This window comes from Mesoplodon mirus (assembly GCF_964341445.2).
Source record: "Mesoplodon mirus genome assembly, chromosome: 7".
In the NCBI taxonomy this organism is placed as follows: Eukaryota; Metazoa; Chordata; class Mammalia; order Artiodactyla; family Ziphiidae; genus Mesoplodon; species Mesoplodon mirus.
This window is the reverse complement of record NC_138983.1, coordinates 138,627,254-138,650,085: the sequence shown is the minus strand read 5'-3', so window position 1 is coordinate 138,650,085 and position 22,832 is coordinate 138,627,254. Positions and strand designations below refer to the sequence as shown.

The following is a 22,832-nucleotide window of genomic DNA, read 5'->3' as shown; positions in this document are numbered from 1 at the left end:
TGGGACTGGGGATTCATCAGTACTCACCCACAGGGACTTTTGGGGCTATGGCTGCACTCTAATGCCTTCCAGAAATAATCACATGTGAAATCCATCCCCTAACTGGACTTGCCATCTGCCCAGGTTATGAGGGGAGGTGTGTGGCCACAGCAGGACCTCCTGGAGGCAGTGGAGGTGCGGTCACCACGAGGCCCGCCTCCCGTGCTTCTGATGGAGGAGAAGGTGCTTTCCCGAAGCCCTGCCTGTCGTCAGAGCCCGCTCCACAGGGGGCCCCACTCCACCCACGAGGGGTCCACAGAGCAGTAGCCTGAACCCAGAGCCCAACCCCCTCCACTCCTTCACACCTGAGCCAGGTAGGCTCTGCTCCCCTCCCCCGCCACTTGAGAATGAGGTACCACACCAGGTAAAGAGGGACATGGAACACTTTTTAATGTCAAGTCAGAGACAACCCCTCCCTCCCCCAGCCCCTAATCCCACCTGCCCTCATCACATCACGACCCCTCCCCGAGGCTCCTCTGGTTCCCAGACTTCGGGGGAGGAAGAAAAGTTTACCTAAAAACTGCATTTTCTTCTCTTTCATACACACGCACACAAAGGTGGGAAATTAAATAAAATAAACCAAGAGGATTCTATTCTCCAGTGGTCACAGAGGCATCAGAGATTCCCATAATGGGCTAAAGCGAGTGGTTACTGACTGCCGAGTTGGTCCGGCTGCTTGCTGTCCATCCGTGCCTGAGGCATGATGGAGAAGCCAGGCCCCCCGCATTAGCCCTCGCCTCCGAGAGCGGCCCCTGGAAAAGATGCTGTGCCTTGTGTTAGTGTTTTCTTTCTCTTTTCACTTTTTAGAAATGTCTCTGACATGTGAATAACCCAAGAAAATAAAAAAGCAGGAGCTGATTACACAATTACCAGTAAACTCTGTCATCTTTTAGAAGAGCAACACACAGCTAACGCCATATACAGCATGCAGTAATGTCTGAGAAAGGACCCTGCTGAGAAAGAAAATAGCTAGAACCCTAACAAAAAAAAATATATGTATATATATACTGTATAATATATGTCATCAAAAGAAGCATCGCCAGCAAACTCAAGATATGGTGCAGGTCACCCTTCCGTTTCTAAACAGCATGTGGAAGTGTAGCATTGTCTGCAATAAATGCCAGAATAAGAAGAAATCTGTAGTTCTGGTGGAGATGTTGGTTAAATTGTATGTGTGGATTTTTATTTTTATTTTTTGGTGGAGTTGCCAAATCCTCACCAGGTGGCTAATGCCTGGTGTATTGTCCACCAGTTGTAAACCTAGGTAAGAAGTATACTATTCATGTTTAACATTTAACAAACTTACTTCTCTTCACCCCTTTCACTTGAGTACTTTTTTAGTTTTGTCTTGTTTTTGCACTAAGTTTTAGACTCATATCAGAAAATATAATTAATAAAATTAATAATGAATCAGAATCCCTTGTTATCTATGATGTCCATGTAGTAAAATGAAAACAAAACAAAACAAAAGTTTAACAATCTCTTTTGTGACTGTTGATTGTGGGATTATTGTAGCTGACAGGCTGTCTTGTTTAGTTTTCCTTTTTATTTATCTTTTTGTTGCTGCGTTTCATCACACACACAATAGGGACACAGTTCAGGAATGGGCCTGCAAGCCTCCCTCTGAGTTCTTCTCTACTGACTGATTGAATCTGGGGTGGCCGACTCCAGAACTTTCCTTGGGGGGGGGCACTGTGGTGGGCAAAGCGGCTGAGCCCTTGCCCGACTGGTGACGGAGGTCACGCCATGCAGCTTGCGGGTGGGTCCAAAGCCGCGTGCATTCTTCCCATTTGGAAAAAGAAAGAAAACTCAGCTGTACCTACGTATCTGCAAGGCGATTTCCAATGTCCTTGTTCAACCTGTTTTCCCAAAGTATTCTCTGTTCCCCTCCCTCGAATTTGTGTCCCCTTAGGCTCTGAATTTCATGGGGTTGTATCTGCTTTAGAACGGGGATGCTTGCGTTGCTCTTGCTCGCCGCGGCTGATGTGTTGGTGGTGGTGGTGACGGCAGCTTCTCCCCGGCGGGGAAAGTAGCACTCACATCAAAATTTGAGGAGTAGGTGCAAAACCAGAAGAGGCAGCAGCCAAGCGCAGCCAGCCCTCCTTGACGTTCCATTGCTCACTTCGCTGATGGCGCCCGGGCCTGCAGACAGAACACACCTGTCGTGAGCCTGGCCCCTCCCACTGGGAGCATCCAGCATCCCAGCTCCATACCCAGAGGCTGCGTTAGCCTTGATCCCAAGGGCACAGCTACAGGATGGGGCGTCCGCCCGGGCAGGAGGGACCTCAGGTTACAGTGTGCAGGTGCCTGCTACTCCTCTGCTGTCAGAACATGCTGAGGCCATGGCTCAGGGGTAAGTTCAAGAAAAAGGTGGGTGATTAGTCAACACCATACACAGAGCTTCAATAAAGTGAGACCCCTGCACTGTCTGCATCATCGTCCAATCCCTCTGAACACTGCGCGCCTTAAACATCCATGTGACCCTCCTGTCATGCAGGAAAGGACTCGTTGGACACACCAACTGTCCCCTGCGGCTGCTGCACTGGCCTCGGTGCCCCTTCTGTCCATCACTCGGTCCCAGGGCGGCACACTTGGCCTCTCCCCCATCTGGATCAGGTAAGAGCAGACCTCGCTGAAGCATTACATGCTTGAAAAGTCCAAACCTGCTCGCCTGAGGTGGAGGGGGGATGAAGCAAAGGGACAGGTGGCCTTTGGCCGTGTACACAGGAGGAAGGGAAGATTTCCATGGACACTGGGATGCAGAAGGTGCCATGGTGTGTGTCTGTTGTGGGGGAGATGGATGGCATTTTTCCTAAGAGGCACACACCAGTCTGACCTGCACACAGATACTCTTTGACATGGAGCCACATTCGGGAAGCAAGAAAGCTATGAGGTCATAAAATTCCCCAGCAGCTTCCCTATCATTTGAAGCATAAGCTTTGTGGCTCCCTCAGCCCCGTGGCCATGAACGCCCGTGATAAATGGAGCTATGATTCGGGAACAGTACACACAAGTTTGGATGCCCGGATGAATTAGGCACCTAATGAAGCAGGGCATCTTCTCAGACTGGACTTACTCTGGAAGGCTCTTGCAGTGGATTTAACAGAGGCATTTAAAGCTGGTGTCCCACCCGCCAAGTCCATGTCATCACTGGGTTGAAGGGATAAAGCCAGAACCTGCTTGCCTGACTAGGATGCTGGACATGGAGACACTTCTGGCTAATGCAGATCAGCATCAAATCAGGCTTTCTGATTCCATATGGAATCATTCCAAGTCCTAGAAGTCCTGGCCTGGAAGCACTGTCCCTGTGATTTATTCCTTAGACCTTTGGGACAAATCTCTGATTCTGGGTCAGTGGCTAAACAGTTAGGAGTTTGAAATGCACCAGGTTCATCCAATCTCTGTGTCTCTGGTGCCTGGTTCAAATTGCAGGGGAGCAAAATTGTCACCCCAAAATGTCTCTTTGGCATGCAGATTATTTCCAGCTGAAAGCAGTCAAGGCCCAAAAGACTTAGGAAGAAACTATCCCCTTCCCCCTCACTACCTGAAGAATGTAGAAAGAAGACCTGTACCAGGAAGGGAGCTGTCACCATAGGTAACTACAGTGTGAACTGGGTGTGGAGACAGGGACGAACCTGCAAAATCTGTTAGCTATGTTCCTCTCTGTGTCCATCTCCCTGCCTGGCCCAGAAATCACTGTCTACCAAACATCCGCCTTTCCTTCTCTATGTGAATTGCCTCCCCTCCCTCTGAAGTCCTAAGCCCCTACCCCCAACATCCTCTTTTTTAAAAAATATTTATTTATTTATTTGGTTGCACCAGGTCTTAGTTGCAGCATGCGAACTCCTAGTTGCGGCATGCATGTGGGATCTATTCCCCGACCAGGGATCGAACCCAGGCCCTCTGCACTGGGAGCGTGGAATCTTAACCACTGCACCGCCAGGGAAGTCTCCCAACATCCTCTTTTGTCTTTAGCTGAAGGTGGTATTTAAGGTGAGGGTTTGGGACATTTTGGTGAGTTAACCACTTTTCCTAGGCCTCTTCCATATACATGTTAGTAAATTTTTGCTTTACTTTCTCCTGCTATTCTGTCTTATGTCGATTTAATTCTTAGACCCGCAAGAAGAGCCTAGAAGGGGAGAGGAGATTTTCTTCCTCCCCAACAGCAGTGCTCCCAAGGCCCGGACGTCTTGGCAGGGCAAGTTCTCCTGAGGAGAAGGACAAGAGACGCCTCTTCTGTTCCCCGCCAGGGAGGTGAACGTCTGGGCCACACAAACCTGAACACTCTCCTTCTGCCAGTCCACTGGGATACCTGTGACAAAGGAGCATCCCTACGAAGCACCATTCCGATTTGCTTATCATTGACCATTCAATTGGTTGCATCTTCTGAAATGTTATGTTTCTATATAAACCACCACCAGAAACTCTAGCCTTTATATTCAATCACTGCTATATATACAGCAGTCTTTGGAATCTCTGGAGAGAAGCCGGCCCCAGGGCTTCTAGAGGGAGGAGTTAACTGTTCCTCTCCTGTGAGATAGCCCTTCCTCTCTGGACCACTCCAGGATCCTTCCAGGAGACCCCTGCCTCTGCCCGAGGCCAACTCTGAGACAGGGAGCTTGTTCTGAGTCCCTGGGAGCAGCTGGGTTCCAAGTGTGATGGGAGGGTGGGTGGCTGCACCCCTCCCCAGGCGCACACTGCTCCGCGATTCCAAACGCATCCTGCACGCCTGGCTCGTGGTGCCAGGACAGACACGCGTCTGTTCACACAGGGCTCCTCTCTCACCTCTTTTCTCTCCTGAACACTGGCTCACACAGCTTTGAAACCCACTCCCCCCCACCCATCACAGCCCTCCCGTCCCAGCTCCTGGTAAGAGAAGGGGGTCGTCATCAGTTCTTGCACAGAGATGCTCTCTGCCTCTGCCGCCTTCCACCCCTCTGGGCTGCCCGGCCAGCCATCCTCCTCCAGGGAGGAGAATGAAGGATACACATGCCAGGCAGACAGCCCAGCAGGGGCCTGGCTTGATTACCACCTCAGAAAAGTCAGGAACCTTGTCTGCCGGCCGCGGAGTCTGCAACACCCCGCAGGTGGCGGCTGGGAGCTGGCAAAAGTGCCCGGGGAACCTGGCGATGGCCTTGCATGGCAGGTGCTCTGGGTCGCCTGTACTGCTCCGCCTCCGCCCGTGCCCTGGGACGCACGCAGGGAGCCTGTGGGGAGCGGCCCTGGCTCCCTGTCAGAGAACTCCTCCCAGAGAAGAAAGGAGAAGGCTGCTGGGTGTGCCGGGGGCCCTCCCTGTGTGATGTTCCGCGGCCACCCTCCTGGCCAAGGTGGGTCCGCGGGGCTGTCACTCCCCTGGACACCATTTCCAGCCTGGGCTCGCCCCTCCCAGTGCCCTCCCCTTTGCCCCGCCCAGCCTCCCTCCTGGACACAGCTGCCTGCAGGAGGAAACAGGGGTGGTCCCTAGAGAAACCCGGAGGCGGGGTCTCCTCACATCCTCTCAGAGGACGTGCACCAGCTCTCTGCCACTTGCACCTGGACCCCTCGGGTTGACTCCTGTGCCAACTCCAGGTTGATGTGTCTGTGACTCCAGGCTGATCAGACCACTGATGGATTGGATTCCTTCAGCCTTTACAAAACCTCCCAGCTGCTCTGTAGGACATGCACTGCATTTCCTAGTCTGCCTGCCATCTGTCTCCTTAGCCTCACGCTCTGCCCCCACCAGCAGGCATGCACCACACATACGTGTGCGCACACGAGCGTGTGCCTTCCAGGCTATTTTAGTTAATTCCCTTCCTTGCACCTTCTGCCCGAAATGTTCTTCACCCGACTCACTCCCACTCCTTGTTCCAGGTTCTGTTCTGGTCCCAGTCACCTCTTCCAGGCAGCCTTCCTTGACTTACTCTGGTTTGCTTCCACAGCACCATACACATCCCACTATTAAAATATGCACCATCCTGTCCTAAAATTATCTTTATGTGTCTCAGATGCATTTCTTCCCTTATTCTGTGAGCTCCATAAGGGCAGGGTCTCTGCCTAGCTGGGCCCCCAACAGGTATTTAATAAACCTTTGTTGAAAGAAGGAAGGAACAAGAACATTGTGACCTGTGCTACGTGTCCATGCTTACTTTGTCTCTGTGTTTCTCTTTTTCTTAAGATTCTACTTGGAAATAAACCCACAAACCAAACCAAGAACAAAGCAAAACATTCTCTCCTACCTTGTCTTTGGCTTTACCTCCATTTTCTCATCTGAACACCCTTCCCCCCTATTTCGAACGATTTCCAATAAAAGTCACTGAAAATTCTTGTGGTTGAGGGAAGATATTCACAGAAGTAAAGCCATATTGGTTAAAATTCCAGGTGGAGGGCCTGCAACTGGAAAGGGGTTCCGGCCCCATAAAGCCCCTCACGTAGGAGATGAAGGTTATTATCTCCCGCCCGAGGTGGAAACTCAACCTCGGAGACCTTAAGTGACTTCCCCAAGGTCCCTTGACTTCTGTCTCCAAATACAATTATCTTTCCACTAACTTGGAGCTGTCGCTTTGTGGAACTTGCACATCTCCAGCGAGGAAGAGAGCAGAGAGTGAGGCCACAGGACCTGCTCCGCTGGGCACGGGTCCAGGTGGGGAGCACACAGGCCCTCCCATGCTGACCGGCACAGGAAGATCGCCATGAGAGGAGGACCTGCTGTCCAGGCAGGTATGGACCCCAAGCTCCTGGAGCAAGGCTCTCTCAGAGCCCTTGCTGGCCAGAGTGACAGCCCAGCCCATCTGCCAGGTGACTTGGCCACACGGATGAGGTCTCTGCTCTTCATCCAGCCATGCCTCCACTCTGCGTTGAATGCCTTTATTGCCTCAATCTCATTATAGAGCTCTGGAGGCCTAAAGAGACTAATCACCAGGACCATTAGGGTCCCGGAGAACTGTGATGAGTGTCAATTATCCATCGGAAACATCTGGATGGAATGAAAGCCCCAAATAAGATGCATTTTATTTGTAGCCAAGTGACTCACCCAAGAACCTCCCCCTTCCTTCCCCTGTCCCCTCCCTCCTGCCATTTCCCTTCCAGCTCCAAGTTAGAGAGAGAGAAAGAGAGAATGGGGTAAGCAGAGGCCAGCATGCAAGGCCAAGGTCTAAGAAGATCATTGCATTAGAGCATCCGTGTGGAAAGGAAAGAGGCGGGCCTGGTACAGAGGGGCCCAGACATGGAGCTATTTTGGGCACTGACAAGTCCTCATTAGTGCTGGCAGCAAAGACAAGTTAGACTTCTGCAGGGGAGGCACCCAGGGAGAATCAGATGTCCTTGGGGACAGTTAATCTGAATTGACACAGGGCCGGCCCAAGGTCAGGCGGTTCCCACCGGGCTGCCTCCTGGGGTTAGTGCAGAAGAAAAGGCATCTTGCAAGAAGGCAAAGAGTCTTGTGCACCTCAACCCACCAAGGCAGCAGCTGCCTGGAAAGTAAGCATACCAACCTTTCCCAGGGGTCAGAGCTGTGGTTTTGACTTCTAAAAGAAATGAAAAACAAGCCACTGTTAAGGCAGAGAGCAGCCAGAGACACTCACTTTACCCTCTGATGGTTTTGGGGAAGGAGGCTGAACTTCCAGCCCAGCGCCCATGCTGTTCTGACCACACCCCAGCCCCCAGACGTGCACCCCTCTGGCTTGCTGGGAAGTCAGTTGCCATAGGTTGAGTGGGGGGCCGGGTAAGGATGTGAGTGATGGTCACGTTGGAACCCTGACCCAAAGAGCGCCAGCACCCTTACCGTGTCTTAACAGGGGATGCCAGTACCGTGGAGCCAGAGGTCCCAAGCCAATGAACACTTTTTGGAGAGTAACCTTCTTTCTTTGGCCACCAGACTATCCTCTAATTAGTTGAAGTCTGCAGGCTTTAGTATAAAACTGGCTGATGCAAATAGGCCCTCCTACAGCAATCTGAATGCAGGTAGCCAAGCTCTGTTTGAGATGTAAAGTTAACTGGCATTTATCAGTGCATGTTAGAAATTCTGGGGAGCCAGTTTCCACGTACCAGAGGAGCCCAGACCTTTGATAGTTGACCTCTCTTTTTTTTTTTTTTTTTTGCAGTACGCGGGCCTCTCACTGTTGTGGCCTCTCCCGTTGCAGAGCACAGGCTCCGGACGCGCAGGCTCAGCGGCCATGGCTCACGGGCCCAGCTGCTTCGTGGCATGTGGGATCTTCCCGGACCGGGGCACGAACCCGTGTCCCCTGCATCGGCCGGCAGACTCTCCACCACTGCACCACCAGGGAAGCCCCATAGCTGACCTCTCTTGATGAGTCAGACTACAGGAAGCTGGCCCAGAGGGCTTCCTCTCTCTGGAGCAACCTAAGGCAATAAGCCCTGCATCCCTGCTGCCAGGATCCACCTGTGGAAATGCTGGGCACCAGCCCCTCTCTGCTGGCTGACCCAGGAAACACCCTCATTCACCAATTCAAGCTCTCAGGCCAATCCACAGAGCCTGTTCTGCTGACCAGCCAGCAGTGGGATGACCTCTCATCTTTCACCTCCCTCTTTAGCTGGGGGCCTCTGCACATGTTCACCCTGGATACAGAGGGTGGGAAATCCTTCCACAGTGTATATGGGTATCAAATCGCCATGGTGCACACTTTAAATATCTTATACTTTTACTCATCAATTATACCTGAAATAAAGGAAAATAAAGCTGAACAAAAGAAAATGACATTAAAGTCTTTTGCATTGAAGTGATACAGTTCTCCGTGCAAAGGTCCTCGCATGTAGAAGGAAAGACAACCTAGAAATAACTCAGCCTAAACTCGACTAAAACATTTGACCAAAATCAGGCGAGTATGTCCCTGTGCATTCAAGCTCTCAGTCAACTCTTTAAAGGCATCTGAGATACGATGCAAATCTTGATCCAAGTGGACATTAGCAACCCTGAGAAGCCACTCCGTGGGCGAATCTAAAATCAAGGATCAAAGGGGTGACTCAGAGAAGATCTGATGTACAGTCAGGGTGGTAGAGAAAAGCCAGGAGTGCTGGTCCATGCTGTCTGCTGTGCGGTTAGCAAGGACAGTCCCTTGGAGAGATTACTGGGCCCTGAACCCCAGCCTAGTAGCTAACTAGGGGCTGTTTTCATCAATTGTCTCATTCGGACCCCACTGTCTTGAGCCTCCCTGTACCAGGATGGAGGGTGACTGTCAGGAAGGAGGACAGTCTGCAGAGAGATGCTTGGAGGCATAAAGGCATCATGGCCTTTCACCCCCGAACCACAAGGGGTGCAAAGTAGGGCACGTGTGAGGGAGGGCAGCCCACAGAGTGATGGGGGGCTGGCTTAGACTCTGCCAGAGGGAGGGCACAGGGAGGGGTTCTACCTGGTAGTCTGGCTTGTTGGAACTATCGGGAAGAGGAATACAGTGAAAGCACTCACTCCTGCGGTGCTCTGGAGCCAGAAGTGATCTTCTATGAGGGCAAAGATCTGGAAACAGCTTCAGCTTAGTTGTTCCATCCAGATCCTTTCCCGGTGAATCTCCAAGGTCATCATGCCTTGGTGTCCACATGGGTAAAGGGCTATTTGACACGCATTCTGGACTTTCCTAGAACTTAACCTTGGGCTTTTCCAGGTGGCAATGTTTCAACCCCTCTGCCACTCATGTATCTCACCACAGTGAGGAGGGAATTGTAACCAAGGCATTCTTTATATTTACTGGAGACCTCCTGCTGAGCTCCAGCCCACTCCCTGTGATTTGGTTCTAAGAAGAGATGGAGAAACTGTTTCTACATCATGTTTATCATCATGAGGTGCTAACACCACTGGGCCCAGCTTCCGGGAGTATGAGCCTCTTCCAACCTCCAAGCGTGTACGAGCCCTGAGCTCGAGGCTTTGCGTTAACCCTTGGCTATCGACAAAAACAACAATCCTTCAAATCTAAGCATGTATTTTTCTCACCAAGAGCTAGCCTGAAATGTGTGATCTTTTTGTTGATGTATTAAGGTGAAGCCAGGTAGAGTGGGAAAAAAAGAAAGAAAAAATGAAAGAAAAATAACATAAAAACAACAAAAAAAGAACTGCTCCCTTCAAGCCTCCAAGTTAATATCTTTGGTCAAGCCATGAAGTGATCTTTCTGCCACCAAACCCAGCTGAATCCAAGTACCTAGGTGGGCACAGGGCTGCTGTCTGATTCTAGTGGGTGGGGCAGGGCTGGTTTCACACCAGGATGGTTAGTTATACAGGACAAATAAACCTTCTAGAAACAGCACGAAGGGATCTTTTTTGGTATCTTCTGTATTTAGACACACGTGCCATAGAAATGCTCACTGCTGGGTGGCTGCCCTTAATTAACTATCTTTCATCCTCTGTAGGGAAAAACAGATCATCTCTGCCACTGCAATTGTTTCCTTCCGATGCACAGAGTTGACTTACTTCCACCTTCTTTAATAAGATGATTTGATGGTCACTGCAAGGTTCGCAGGCATTAATCAGCCAACCTTTCCCAGCCCACTGATACCATCAAATCTGACTCCTTGCCCAGGAGATAAAAGACAAAGGACCAGAGGATGGGAAATGAACAGCCACCGAGCCACTGAGTTTGCAGTGAGCCCCTGGCACATTTGCCTGTGAGGTAGGGAGTGAGGGATGGCCGTGTATCCCTGAGTCCTTAGTTATCACGGCAAGAGTCCTGCACCACCAGATATTAATATGAGAGGGGGGGCATGTAATCTGTAGTGTTTGCAAAAAGGGAGCAGAGAAATACTTCAAGGGTGGCAGAAAATGCTGAGAAGGAATGAAATTCTCTTATCTGAATCTTTCTAGACCATCCAGATATTAAGTAGCAAAATAGCTTGGAATGTCTCTTAAAGCCAAGTGTTCCTTGTCTGTGGAAATCCATTGGAAGTGAGGGGAGCATAACCTGGGAGTATTTCCCTGAGAAAAGAGGTAGCTCTCTATTCTATGGGACGCTAGAAAAGGAGGAGGAAAAAACAACAACACACACACACACGCATGCGTGCACACACACACACACACACACAGATGAATGAGAGAAATATCCCAGGAGCAAGATCTGTTTTCTCTAAAATAGTCCTGAGCTGTACAAGAGTCCAACAGCTACATGGAAGACCACATTAATCCAAGTCTTGGAATGTTCCAGGTTTCTACCAACTGCAACTTCTGGCCTGGACCCATTGCCCTGCACCCAACAAGAAGGTGAAGGGTGGGAGCATAGTAGAATCAGAGTAGAGAGCTGGCATGCAGACCCTGACCCAGACTCAGTGGCCAGCAAAGCAGGTGAGAATGCTCAGCTCTGTGTCAGCAGGCGGATCCTCTGTTCCTGGTCCCATGCTCAGTATCAGGTAGTGATTTGTTTGTTTCCGATCAGTTTTGTTACTGTTGGCTTTAGTGTGGGACGTGCCCCCTCCATCCCTTGAGGGCAACTTTGGTGGGGCACCTTCGGTGGAATTCTAACTCCTTAGCAAGCACTCCCTGTTTTAAAAGTCGCTTTCCCTCTGAGAGTAAAGATCTCAGTGATCAGAATGAGCTGAGTCACTTCTCAAAGTCCCTTGTGAAGCATCTTCTGCTTTACATCCTGTCTCTCACACGTCCCTTTTACCATTTATGCCCTTAGCTACTTTTCCAACGCTCTTTGAGATCTGCGGACATGCCTTGCCCAGGGGTTCAATAAACGTAAGTTGGATCAAGTTGAACCTGGACACTTCCACTGACTTCACTTTTTTTCTATTTCTTTGTTTCATTTTCCCCTTTGTGGTCTATCACCAGGGTGCCCTACATCACTAAGGTGAATAATGCATCCCTGAATCATTTCACAATAAAAGCATTCTTCCTCATATGTCAAACAGCTTCCCGTATAATTCATTTTCTTCCATCCCCTCCCCCGCCTTCCAAGTCTAACGCCATCGTCCAATGATTGTTTGTGCAATGCGAATGGATGAACAGGTGGGATGAGAAGGATCGGGGGGTAGGTGGAAGGTGGGAAAAGACATTCCTGTCATTGTTGTCACAGCTGCCTTCCTGCGGGGCTCTCTGAGGGTCTGCACGGTCCTTAGGAGGAAAACATAAAGAGCACACGCAGCATGCGTTTGATTCTACCACTCAGCCTGGGCCCACTCCTGCCCAAATGTTTAGTCACAGTCTAAATGAATCACTTTTGCTAGGCTAGGGAGCTTGCGAAAATGTGAAGGGCTGAGTAAAAAGAGGTGAGAGATGCACGTGTCATATGGGGGGAGGACTTGGACTGGGAGAGGTGGAAAGGGGATGCGGAGAGGGCTTGAGAAATGAGTTCATGAACCCCTGTGTTGTGACATGGGGAGGTCCCTGTACCTGGAGACTGGACTCCAACAATCTAACGTGCACCTGGCGATTTTCAAAGCCTTTTTAATACATGCTCTCATGTGAAGGCTGGAACAGCTCTCAGATAGATAAGGCAGATCAATTCTATGTCACAGAAGAGGAAATGGAGTCTGAACGATGTTTCCCGAGCTGCCCAGGCGCACAGAACACCCAGAAGTTGTGCTCTGGACTACAGCTCAGCGGCGTCTACTCCAGGTCACTGCTGCCGAGGATCCTGCAGGTACACCTGCTCACCTCTCCTTCCTGGAGACCCTCCCCATGACCCTGCTGCTGCAGTTTCAGGACCATCCGAATCTCCCTGCACAGGATGTCTGCTTCTATGGCTGGGCTGTCAACGGGACTCTTGTTATGAAAACTGCTCAGTGGGTGGACTTCTCTGCCTGTTGGTTCAGCCTTTTGCCTCCATCAGATCTCAGGGATTTGAGAAGTGAGTGCCATTTCCTTTCCTTTCCCCTCCCAGCCCTTCTGGGGAGGTGGGCAAGGTGAGCGGAGAAAAGGGGGCTGTTCTTGGAGTTTCATCGGCTCCCAGTAACCTCCTTTGCTTCTGCTGCCATTTACTAAGCACCTGTACAGACAGGAGCCTTGGGTGATGCATGGCAGGGGTGGGGAGGGGGGTCTGGGAGAAGGTGGGGAGGAGAGAACCCAGACAGCAGGGGTGGGTGGGATACTGACCTTGTAACAAAGTTGAGCTTGTAGGCTCACTTAGCTCTAAATCAGGTGGGGATATACAGGAGAGAAAAATGAAAACAAACACATATATTATATACAGTAGCTATATATTGGCCATATATAGTTTGTATACTGTCTTTCACACACATTTCTGGAGGGGTGGAGAAACAAAAGAAAACACAAAAAACAGAGGTAATAGGACAAGATGCAGCATGAGGAATGCTGAAAGGCTGGGTGCGTGCACACAGGATGCCGTGGTCGGACGGTGAGGGGCTGGCCATGCGTACGCACCCCAGCGCAGGGAGCACGGACTCTGGGTTTGTGCTGGGCTGGGGTGCTGATTTGGTAACACAGGACCAAAGTCCCTTTCCAGATGAGACCTGTGTCACATCCACACCCACACTGTTTCATTTTGGAAGACTTAGTTCAGGAATTTCTGGTCCTCGTGGCACCATGGCAGGAGCAAGGTCCTCCCAGGAACTTCTGTGATTCAGGATCTCAGGGGCTGAACTCTCCTGGTCCCCTGCAGCCTCTGGAACCTTAGGGACAAGGTGCTCAGAATCCTACTGGTTCCTGATAGGAAGGACCACCCCTGCCCTGTTTGGCTTAAGTACCTCAAAGATACTGACCCTGATGGGAATCTTCCAGCACCAGCATCCCTCACTTTTCAACGTCAGGTCATGTGTACAGCTTACGTGCAGGTTGGTGGCAAAATTATGCTAATTTAGCCAGCTCTCTGATGCTACAGGAGAATGAGCTTCATCACAAAGTATATTCGCATAAAGTAAACGCTGCTTTCCAACCTGCTCAAGTCGGCTTGATGGCTCTGAGCCGAGTCTTCTGATAATAGGAAATGACATGGGAAACTCCCTAATACATTTATATTTGTCAAGATGTCTTACTGATAGTGGGTGTCAATAGTTTAGGGGCCGCACTCTGTGGACCAGCCACAGCAGAGCCAATGCGGTGGAAACGCCCATCTTGCCCGCTCGCAGTACTACGTCACCCAGGTGGCATTGCTGTGATGGGCTCCTCAGAAAGGCTCTCTGAAATGAGGCTAAAAACTTGGTTTCTGCTTGATTAAATTTGGAAAAATGCTCCAAACTTTTTCTCTCTCTTAGAGATTTAGTGTGTAAAGTCTCTGAGACCTCCCGTGTTAAAGAACATTCCCACATGGGCCCCGTTCATCTTTGTTGGACCCAGGCTTTCTAAACTTATCTGAATCCATATTATCAATTTTTAAAACATGTTTTTAGAGAGCCCCCTGTACTCCAGAAAGCTGGCAATTGTAGGACTGTCCCAAATGATACACAGGGTGACATGAACGCTGACAGACCGGTGGGGATACGGGCAGAGGTTTTAACTGCCAAACACGGGTCTGCGGAAGGGAGAAGTTTTATGGCACATGCTTCACTGCATTGCTTGTCACAAATGCCAGGGTTTCATTCTTAAAGTTTACTTCTTCTCCCTCTTCTCATCTTAGATCGCTTAAGGGGAAGAGGCCGGGGAATTGGCAGTGATAAAGCCAATTGCAAAACCATTTCATGCATCTGATTTGGAAGAACAAAGAGGTCAAAGGAGGAGGGAGATTGTTTCTAGGAACGAGGAGGGCTATGCGTGGAGAGCAGGGAACTCAGGGGGAACCTTGGATTTGCAAGGCAAGGGAAGGAGGGGGCTGCCCCTTTCTAACCATGGCCCTTCTGTTCATGCAGACAGACACCTGCCAAAAAGCCAAAAGGCTGACAAATGTGAGGGGCCATGACAACTGGCCCTGTGTGGGAGGCGTGAGACACATCAGTCACTCTAATCACAGCTCTGCCCATTCGGGTCTGCCAGCTCTGGGATCAAGGGCAGGCTTCCCCTTCCCAGCCCTCCTGGATAAACCTGGGCTTTATTTTACATGCTGGGTAAAAGGGGGATGGAATGTGATTTGGAAACCGAGATGGGACAGTGGAGCAGCACAGGTGGGCTATCAGGGCAGGCTGGGTCCACTGCGCCATGGAGAGGATTTGGCAGGGTGGGGGGGTGCTACTTGAAGCTCTGGAATTATCTGGGGGTCCTCAGAATAAAAAGGATTTAGGTTCATGCCAATTTTCTGCTGACTTCCTCACCTTTCCCTCCCTGTAACATTCAAGAGTGCTTGTTAACATGGTGGACGAGGGACCAGACTTGAAAAATTCCAAGCTAACTGAACTTGTGGGGCCTGGAGGGATTTGCCCCCAAAGCAACCAGAGATTAACCCTGTGGGCTGCGGGGAGAATCTGCCTCTACCCAGGGATGGGACGCATCACAGATGCCGGATGACGCTCGGGCATCCAGACTCACTTCAGTGTAGCTGTTCTACCCATAGAAGTGCGAGACATTGGGGTCTAAGAGGCAGCTTGTTTACTTGCTTCCTTTCCTTGTTTCTGGCACCAGTAAGGTTGCTGGATATGTAATGAAGGCACAGCAGTTTGCCTTGCATACATTAGTCCTCAATAAATAGTGACTGAATGAATTAATGCATGAATGATTATGGGACTTCTGTCCGGATGGGGGCTCGGTTGGCCAGATCCCTTCAGACAACACCCTTGGACACAAATGGAGAACTCGGGAAACACTCGTTTTCTATGTTCATTCTTCCTCTAGCAGTAATAGCGTTCAGGATCCCAAGGCCCATGACTCTACTTTTATAAATACAATGCAGTTTCTCTTATGTCCCAATGGCCAGAAAAAGTTTCAGAAATGGTAACATTTCACACTCATCCAGGGAACAAGTATGGAAATAGTGCATGTTCCTCTCTGGGCTCTTGACTATTGGACCCAACTGTAATAACCACAGTCAGTTCAGAAGATACTGAGGGGAAAAATGCAACGTCACTTCAGTAGCCTCAAATCCTTTGCTCTGAGATCAGGGTTCTTCCTAGTCCAGAATGACTCCTGGTGTCTACTTTCCTACGTGTGCTGCTTCCCTCTCTCTCTCTCTCCCCTCCTTGCTCCTTTCTTGCCCTTCTCACCTGCCCCTGCCTGACCGCCCCTGACTCTCGCCCCTTCCCTCCTGCCCCCCTCCTCCACATGCCCCTCCCTCTCTCATTGCCCAGCCTGGGGTTCCGTCTCACCAAACAGTGTGATGCTGGCGTTGGTATGGCCCAGCTTGTTGGAAGCCACGCACGTGTAGTTCCCATAGTCATGTTCAGAGACGTTGAGGAAGATGAGTTTGGAGAGGAAAGGTCTGTTTTCCACTTTGACCCCCTTCTTTCCTTCAACCAGCCTGAGACGAAAAAGAGACAGACCAAAAAGAGAAAAGGAGACGGGTTTATATATATATATATATATATATATATATATATATATATATATTTTGTTTGTTTGTTTGTTTGTTTGTTTTTCTCATAAGGAAGAAGAGAGACTCTGGAATTGATGACCTTCCCTCTGCCCCCTTTCTGTCGTCACTATAATCACTTGTCTTTTTTGCATTCAACTACACAACAACTTGGCCACAGTCACACGTATAATTGCATTTCTCTGTTTTACGTGTGTGCCTGGACACATTTCCTGGCACAATGCAGACATCCATCTCCCTATGAAGACAGTGAAGTTCTCTGAAGGCAGGTGCCTTCAACAAATATAATGTGCCAGCTGTGTGCACTCAGCCCAACAGGATTCGTGTGGTAGGTGCTCGGAATTGTGGACATAATTGATGTTGATGGTGGTGATGATGAACATATGATGGGGACGATGATGACAACTGGGAAAATGAAAAACTCGGTCTTCAAAGAGGAGGAAAACCTGAGGGGTTTGAAAGAACAATGTTTTTCAAGCACCTGAGTGATAAAATTATCCCTTAAGAACTTGAGGCATTCTACAGATAATACCTTATTTTTGGCTGTGATTAAGATTAAAGAATCAGGGATCATTTTTACGTTAGGCGACTCTGAAGGGCCTGGGAGTGGTGATCTGTCAAGAGTATTATAGCAACTCAGCCTGGAAGAAATTACAGATGCCTGAGAATATGGCCCTACATGGCCAGGACTGTCTCCCTGAGATGTCTCACCCCATCATGGAGTCCAGTGTGCCACAAGGGCTCATACCAACAGCCGGGGCCACTAACTAAAAGCCACAGAGAATTAGTGGGGAGGACAGCCAGGCACGCTTATTAGAAGCACAGACACCGTTACAGGGCAGACAGAGAGGGAAAGGAGAAAACTGTGTTAGAGTTCGGTAGGGCCACATCCTCCATCTTTGGAGGCTGTTAGTAGCAATTCCTATTGAACTTACATGTCTACATGGAAATTATGAGACCAGCTCTCTCCTTTTAAAAAAATTCTGGAATGCCCTATTTCAGAAAATGGGCTTTAAGCCAACCTTTTACTTTCCCTGAAATAATTTGACTTCCCTGCCCAGAAGCTGAGTCTATGCTACAGGAAAGAGAAATACTAGTGGGGAAAATCATCCTTCTGAATGGAGGATCTCAGGGAACTGGTCACAGCATCAGCTGGCTGTGTAGGGCCTGGCTGGAGCAGGACGTGTAGACAGTAAAATATAGCAAGATGATTGCATATGGGCACAGGCTTGTGGGACACAAATTGGAGCAAATTGCTGGTATTGGAGTCATCAAACCGAGAAAGACAATATTCAAGGCAGAAACAGAAAGTAAAGTCCAGCAGGATAATGATGAGAAAATGCTTTGTAAACGATAAAACGTTATTTGAAATAATACATTTCTGTGGAGTCAGACACTGCAAACTCCTGCCTGTCCCTGGGCCACAGGACGTTTTTGGCAGAGATGTCAGCTGCTTTGTCATTATCTGAAGGTGCTGTCTCTGTAGGAGGACAGGATGGTTCTCTCCTTCCCCAAGGCTTATGACCACCGTGATGAGAAGAGCAGGATTTTGGCCTCAGTCTGTCTCCAGGGAAGTCAGAGTGGGGTTGAAGGAACTTGCCTTGCTTTCCATTCTGTAGATTTTCATCTGTGAGCCTTTGTCTCTCCTAAGTGAGGGGCAGTGAACCGGCCTGAGTCCAGGGACTTCATTAAAATGTGAGCACAGTCCAAATTGAATAAGGTGTCCGGCTGTGCGGCCAGACACTGCTGTTCTATTTCCAGCTTGTTCTGTAGATGCTGGTCCTCCAGGGGGTGCTGTGCAGAGAAGACTCTGAAGCCCACCTGCCAGGAGGCTTCTCTGAGCTCGCCAAGCATATTGATCCCATTTGCCATTCTGATGCCATCCCTGGGCTGGGGAGGAAGCTTTCACATCAGAAGCAAGCTGTGAACTAGATTTCAGCTCTGCAGTGGGGAGAGATGCTTACCCAGAGCAGGTTCGGCTTGACAGCTCAGAAATGTCTTTAGCTAAAAGCAGAGGAGGGCGGCCAGTGGTACTCAGCAGCACCTTGCAGCTTCTGGGATGACCCTCCGTGTGGTCACACACCTCCTCATTCCATACCACTGCTGAAACCAAGCAGGACCCGGTGGTGATCCTGAGCACAAAAGCCTTTCTGTGTCCCCTGTTTCTTGTTTGTAGGAAATAGACTTCAGTCAGCCTCCATGACCTTCCCTGAATTCCAAGGGGCAGGTTCAAACAGATTCTAATCAGGGAAGGGAGGGGCTGCAGAGACAAGGGAGGAGCAGCCAAGAAACAGTAGTGCAGCCTTGAGGCAGGGTCCTGGTGCCCCCTCAAGGGATACACATCAGCTGTTTTGCAGATACTGAAAACCCCTGTGTGTTGCCCACAAGCATGTAGTCCCCAGAGCAGTTGGAACCAAAAGGTCGCTGATGCTGAGTCCCACCTACCTCCCCACCAGCCAGTCAAAAGAACGTACACCAGCTGATCATGCCCTCTTTGAAAGATTACTGTAAAACTCCTCACTACCCACTCCAGATTGGGACACACAGTTTTGAGGGCATTAGCCCACTGTGGCCCCCTTTGCCTGGCAAGGCAATAAAGCTATTCTTTTCTACTTCACCTCAAACTCTGTCTCTGAGATGTACTTCAGTGTTGGGGTGCAGAGGCCGGATTCGGCATCACTACCAGGCTTCAGCTTCTTAATGCTTTTCAGTGGCTGGAGTCCTGTGGATGAGTGGTCCTTATTAAGGACAGGGTTCCCTTCCCTCTCCCTTTGATCGATGGCACACACGGTGGTGGCTGGTGTCGATTGGCTAGTACAGTTAGGACAGATTTCTACCCTGAATTCTGAGAAAACTGTCTGCCCCATCATATAGACTCCTTTGATTTGCCTCAGAAATCCCCTCAGCTCACCAGGAATGTGAGCTAGTTTAGAGCTGGTCTTCCTCCAGGCAGGTGCAATCTGCCCTGGGAGACCTGCCTGGAGGGGGTGAACTGCGAGTGGCCCAGGAAGGTCAGGCAGTGACAAGACTTCAGAGGCAGAGATGCTCTTCTAGAGCTGGGTGCCAGGAGGACAGACAACTGCATTCAATGGTCTCCCATTCCCCTCCCATTTACACAGGGGAATAAATACACGAGCAGCAAATGGGAAACCAAGCGGAATCTACTAAAGGAGAGAAAAGGAACTGCCACGAGGACTCAGACAGAGGAGGACTCAGAGGCGCCTGAGCCAGGGGCTCTGAAAGCCGCTCCCCACCACGGTGATGCTGCCGGGCCCTTTCCTCCTGGGTGAAGCCTTCAGCCCCCCTCTCCGTTACACAGCAGCAAGCTCTCTCTTCCTACGCTAACCATTGGCCATTTTTGCCTAGAGGCTAATCTTCTTTTCTCCACGTATTTTAAGATTTTGTTTCTTCTACATTTTGCTCACATTTTTGTCCCATAGGGAATTAGAAAAACAGGATGCAGCTGATTAATTTTCATGAAGGCCCGGGCCATGGAAAGTTCAGGAATTTACCCTGGAGCTCAATAGATTTTTGTTTTGTGTTTTGTTTTGTTTTCTGATACTGGACCTTCACGTCTCACTTTTGTTCTTAGTAAAGGAAAGGATAAAAAGGAAGAAAGAGGAAGCAGGATTTCAAAGAAAGATACCCATGTTTATTAATTGGGAAAATACTATTCCCTTCTGCTTGATTCTGAATTCTTGGAAAAAAGGAGGAAAGCCAGCTATTTCTTCTTATCTCTCCCTGAGTTTGCTTTTCCTCATTCTGTCTCAGTACTTCCATCTACAAAATGGGCTGGACACATACAATGCACCTAAGTTGCTGCCAGAATGGGTACCTACAAATGAAAAAGTACTGCTTCTCACTTGGAAGGACTATGATGATACACAATGGGTCCTCTGACTAAGCAACTTGGTTCTAAACAAAGTTCAGGGGTTGATGCAGAGACTGGAGGAGCTCTTGGTGTCTGGCCTCTTTTCTTAAACTTATTTTTTTATTGAAGTATAGTTGATTTACAATGTTACATTAGTTTCAGGTGTACAGCAAAGCGATTCAGTTATACATTTATATACATATATTCTTCTTCAGATTCTTTTCCTTTATAGGTTATTACAAAATATTGAGTATAGTTCCCTGTGCTATACAGGAGGCCCTTGTTGGTTATCTATTTTATATATAGTAGTTGTGTATCTGTTAATCCCAGACTCCTAATTTATCCCTCACCCCTTTCCCCTTTGGTAACCATAAGTTTGTTTTCTATGTCTGTGGGTCTATTTCTGTTTTGTAGATAAGTTCATTTGTGTCATTTTTTTAGGCTCCACATATAAGAGGTATCATATGATATTTATCTCTGTCTGACTTACTTCACTTAGTATGATAATCTCTAGCTGCATCCATGTTGCTGCAAATGGCATTATTTCACTCTTTTTGATGTCTGAGTAGCATTCTGTTGTATATATGTACCACATCTTCTTTAACCATTCATCTGTTGATGGACACTTAGGTTGCTTCCATGTCTTGGCTATTGTACATAGCACTGCTATGAACACTTCCTGGTCTCTTCAGGAAAGAATCCCAAGGCACTGGAGATGTTCTGAGACGTGTAGGCAGCAGCTGGGTCTCTCCCGGCATGAGTCCTGGCCTGGAATTGCTCACCTGCTCTCCTTCCCAAAGCTCCCCACCCTTTATTTTTTGGCGTTATGCGGGCCTCTCACTGTTGTGGCCTCTCCCGTTGCGGAGCACAGGCTCCAGATGCGCAGGGTCAGCGGCCATGGCTCATGGGCCCAGTTGCTCTGCGGCATGTGGGATCTTCCCAGACTGGGGCACGAACCCGTATCCCCTGCATCGGCAGGCAGACTCTCAACCACTGCGCCACCAGGGAAGCCCCCCAAAGCTCCCCTTTTTGTTGCTTTTTTCCCTCAACTTCTCAGCCTCTGTCACTCTGTCCTCCGCCTCTACCCCACATACACCTCAGGACCTTTGTGTATCGCCCCCCTCCCCATTTTTACGAATGTGTTCTGACCGTGGACAGCTCTTGCACATGTATTTGCCGTTCATCCACCTGAAAATACCTCTTTGATAACAGTAATCACGCGTTGCCTGGTCCCCGGAGCCACTGAACCCTGTGCTAACGTGCCATTGGCTAACTCCTCATGGTGACAATCTTCAGTGATCATGACAAACATCCTGATGGCGCCTGAAACAATTGGAGGGGATGGGAGAGGCCCCTCTCTTTTCTCCTGCAGTGAAAGTACAAGCTGGGCACAAAGGGAGGCTAACTCGGGTCATGGATGCTTTCATGCACCACCCCTGAGAGTGGCTGGAACTGGACCGGAGTCCTCAGACACAGCTGACTTAGTGCTCGGGAGCATTCCTTCCTGATGCCTTAATGCAAGCCTGAGAATGTGTTAAAAATAGCTGCAGGAAGAACACATTATTTTCTAGGCCTATAAAAAACTCACAGGCTCCTAGTGGCCTTTCCTTTGAGATTTTGCTTCCTTTAAAAACTAGTTTTTCTCAGGCTTGTTGGTGAGCGAGTGCCAGTTCTGCATGGCAACATCACAAATATAGCTGAAGTTCATTAATATCAAGAAAAGGCTTGTTTTTGTGTTGTTTCTCCCTCATAGGTAGGAGGAGTTCAGGAGAGGACTTTGCGGGAATCCATTTGCATCCCTGTGGAATCAGGCAGGAACCTGGAAGGGCTTTCTTCTTCTTGTGGGGAGGGGGAGGGAGCCTTACCTTTTGTCATCCTTGTACCACTGGAATTCTGCTGAGGGAACCGCAGAGGCTTCACACTGCAGTGTCCCCGTCTGTCCCACGGGGACGCCTGTCCCCTTAGCTTCTGAAATGTATGGAGGATCTGCAGAGAGAAGACATCCCATAGCAGCTCAAATGCCGCCGTCACTGACTGTGTTTGTCATGCTCTGCTCTTCCTCTGGTCTCCACCATGTGCCAGAGAATGAACCATCCCATATTGTTCTAAGGAAAAGCTCACATGTACTGCTTCTGCTCCCCTCTGGACAGAGGTGGAATGACCAGGTATTCAGGCATACTTCCTGTTTAAACTTTTCAACTTTCATAGGATGTAGCCCCCCCCCATGGACCCTCTACCCCATGGGTTGACAGTCAGCACCTTTAATCAGCCCTATAGGCTGTCTGCACACCAGGTTCTTGCCAGAGTATATAACCTTGAACTATTCAATTTCCATCAAAAGCTCAGTTGCAAGAAATAATACTCATGGAGAATTGCCTAAAGGATACACAGATACGTCACTCTTGGAGGTGTTCTACACTGGACCCCAGAATCCAGCCGGACCAACTAGACCTAAGTACTTGACCTGCATTCATTCCAAGGCTTTGTCAAACTGCCCTTGACAATGCCGACAGTTGCACTGAAATTCATTGTGAGAAACAGCCACAACCAACTCGCCCTTCTGTTTATTGCAGAAATATTGCATGTGATGTCAT

At 49.3% G+C, this 22,832-nt stretch overlaps 1 protein-coding gene across 6 annotated transcripts in view; it reads right to left on the bottom strand.

Moving 5' to 3' along the window:
• Positions 1-489: 489 nt before the first annotated feature.
• NTM (neurotrimin) overlaps positions 490-22,832 on the bottom strand; it is a 387,993-nt gene continuing 365,650 nt past the window's right edge. Inside the window, exons 5-9 of one of the 6 annotated variants that reach the window (XM_082627736.1) lie at positions 22,104-22,224; positions 16,144-16,295; positions 13,049-13,084; positions 7,509-7,541; positions 490-2,181 (exon numbers count right to left, since the gene is read on the bottom strand). In XM_082627736.1, the coding sequence (XP_082483862.1) occupies positions 2,081-2,181; positions 7,509-7,541; positions 13,049-13,084; positions 16,144-16,295; positions 22,104-22,224 (443 nt within the window). In that variant the 3' untranslated portion in view covers positions 490-2,080. Of the gene's footprint in view, positions 2,182-7,508; positions 7,542-13,048; positions 13,085-13,194; positions 13,788-16,143; positions 16,296-16,459; positions 16,814-22,103; positions 22,225-22,832 lie in introns of those variants that run through there. The other 5 variants (XM_082627737.1, XR_014294673.1, XM_082627738.1 and 2 more) reach the window with 5 other exon arrangements.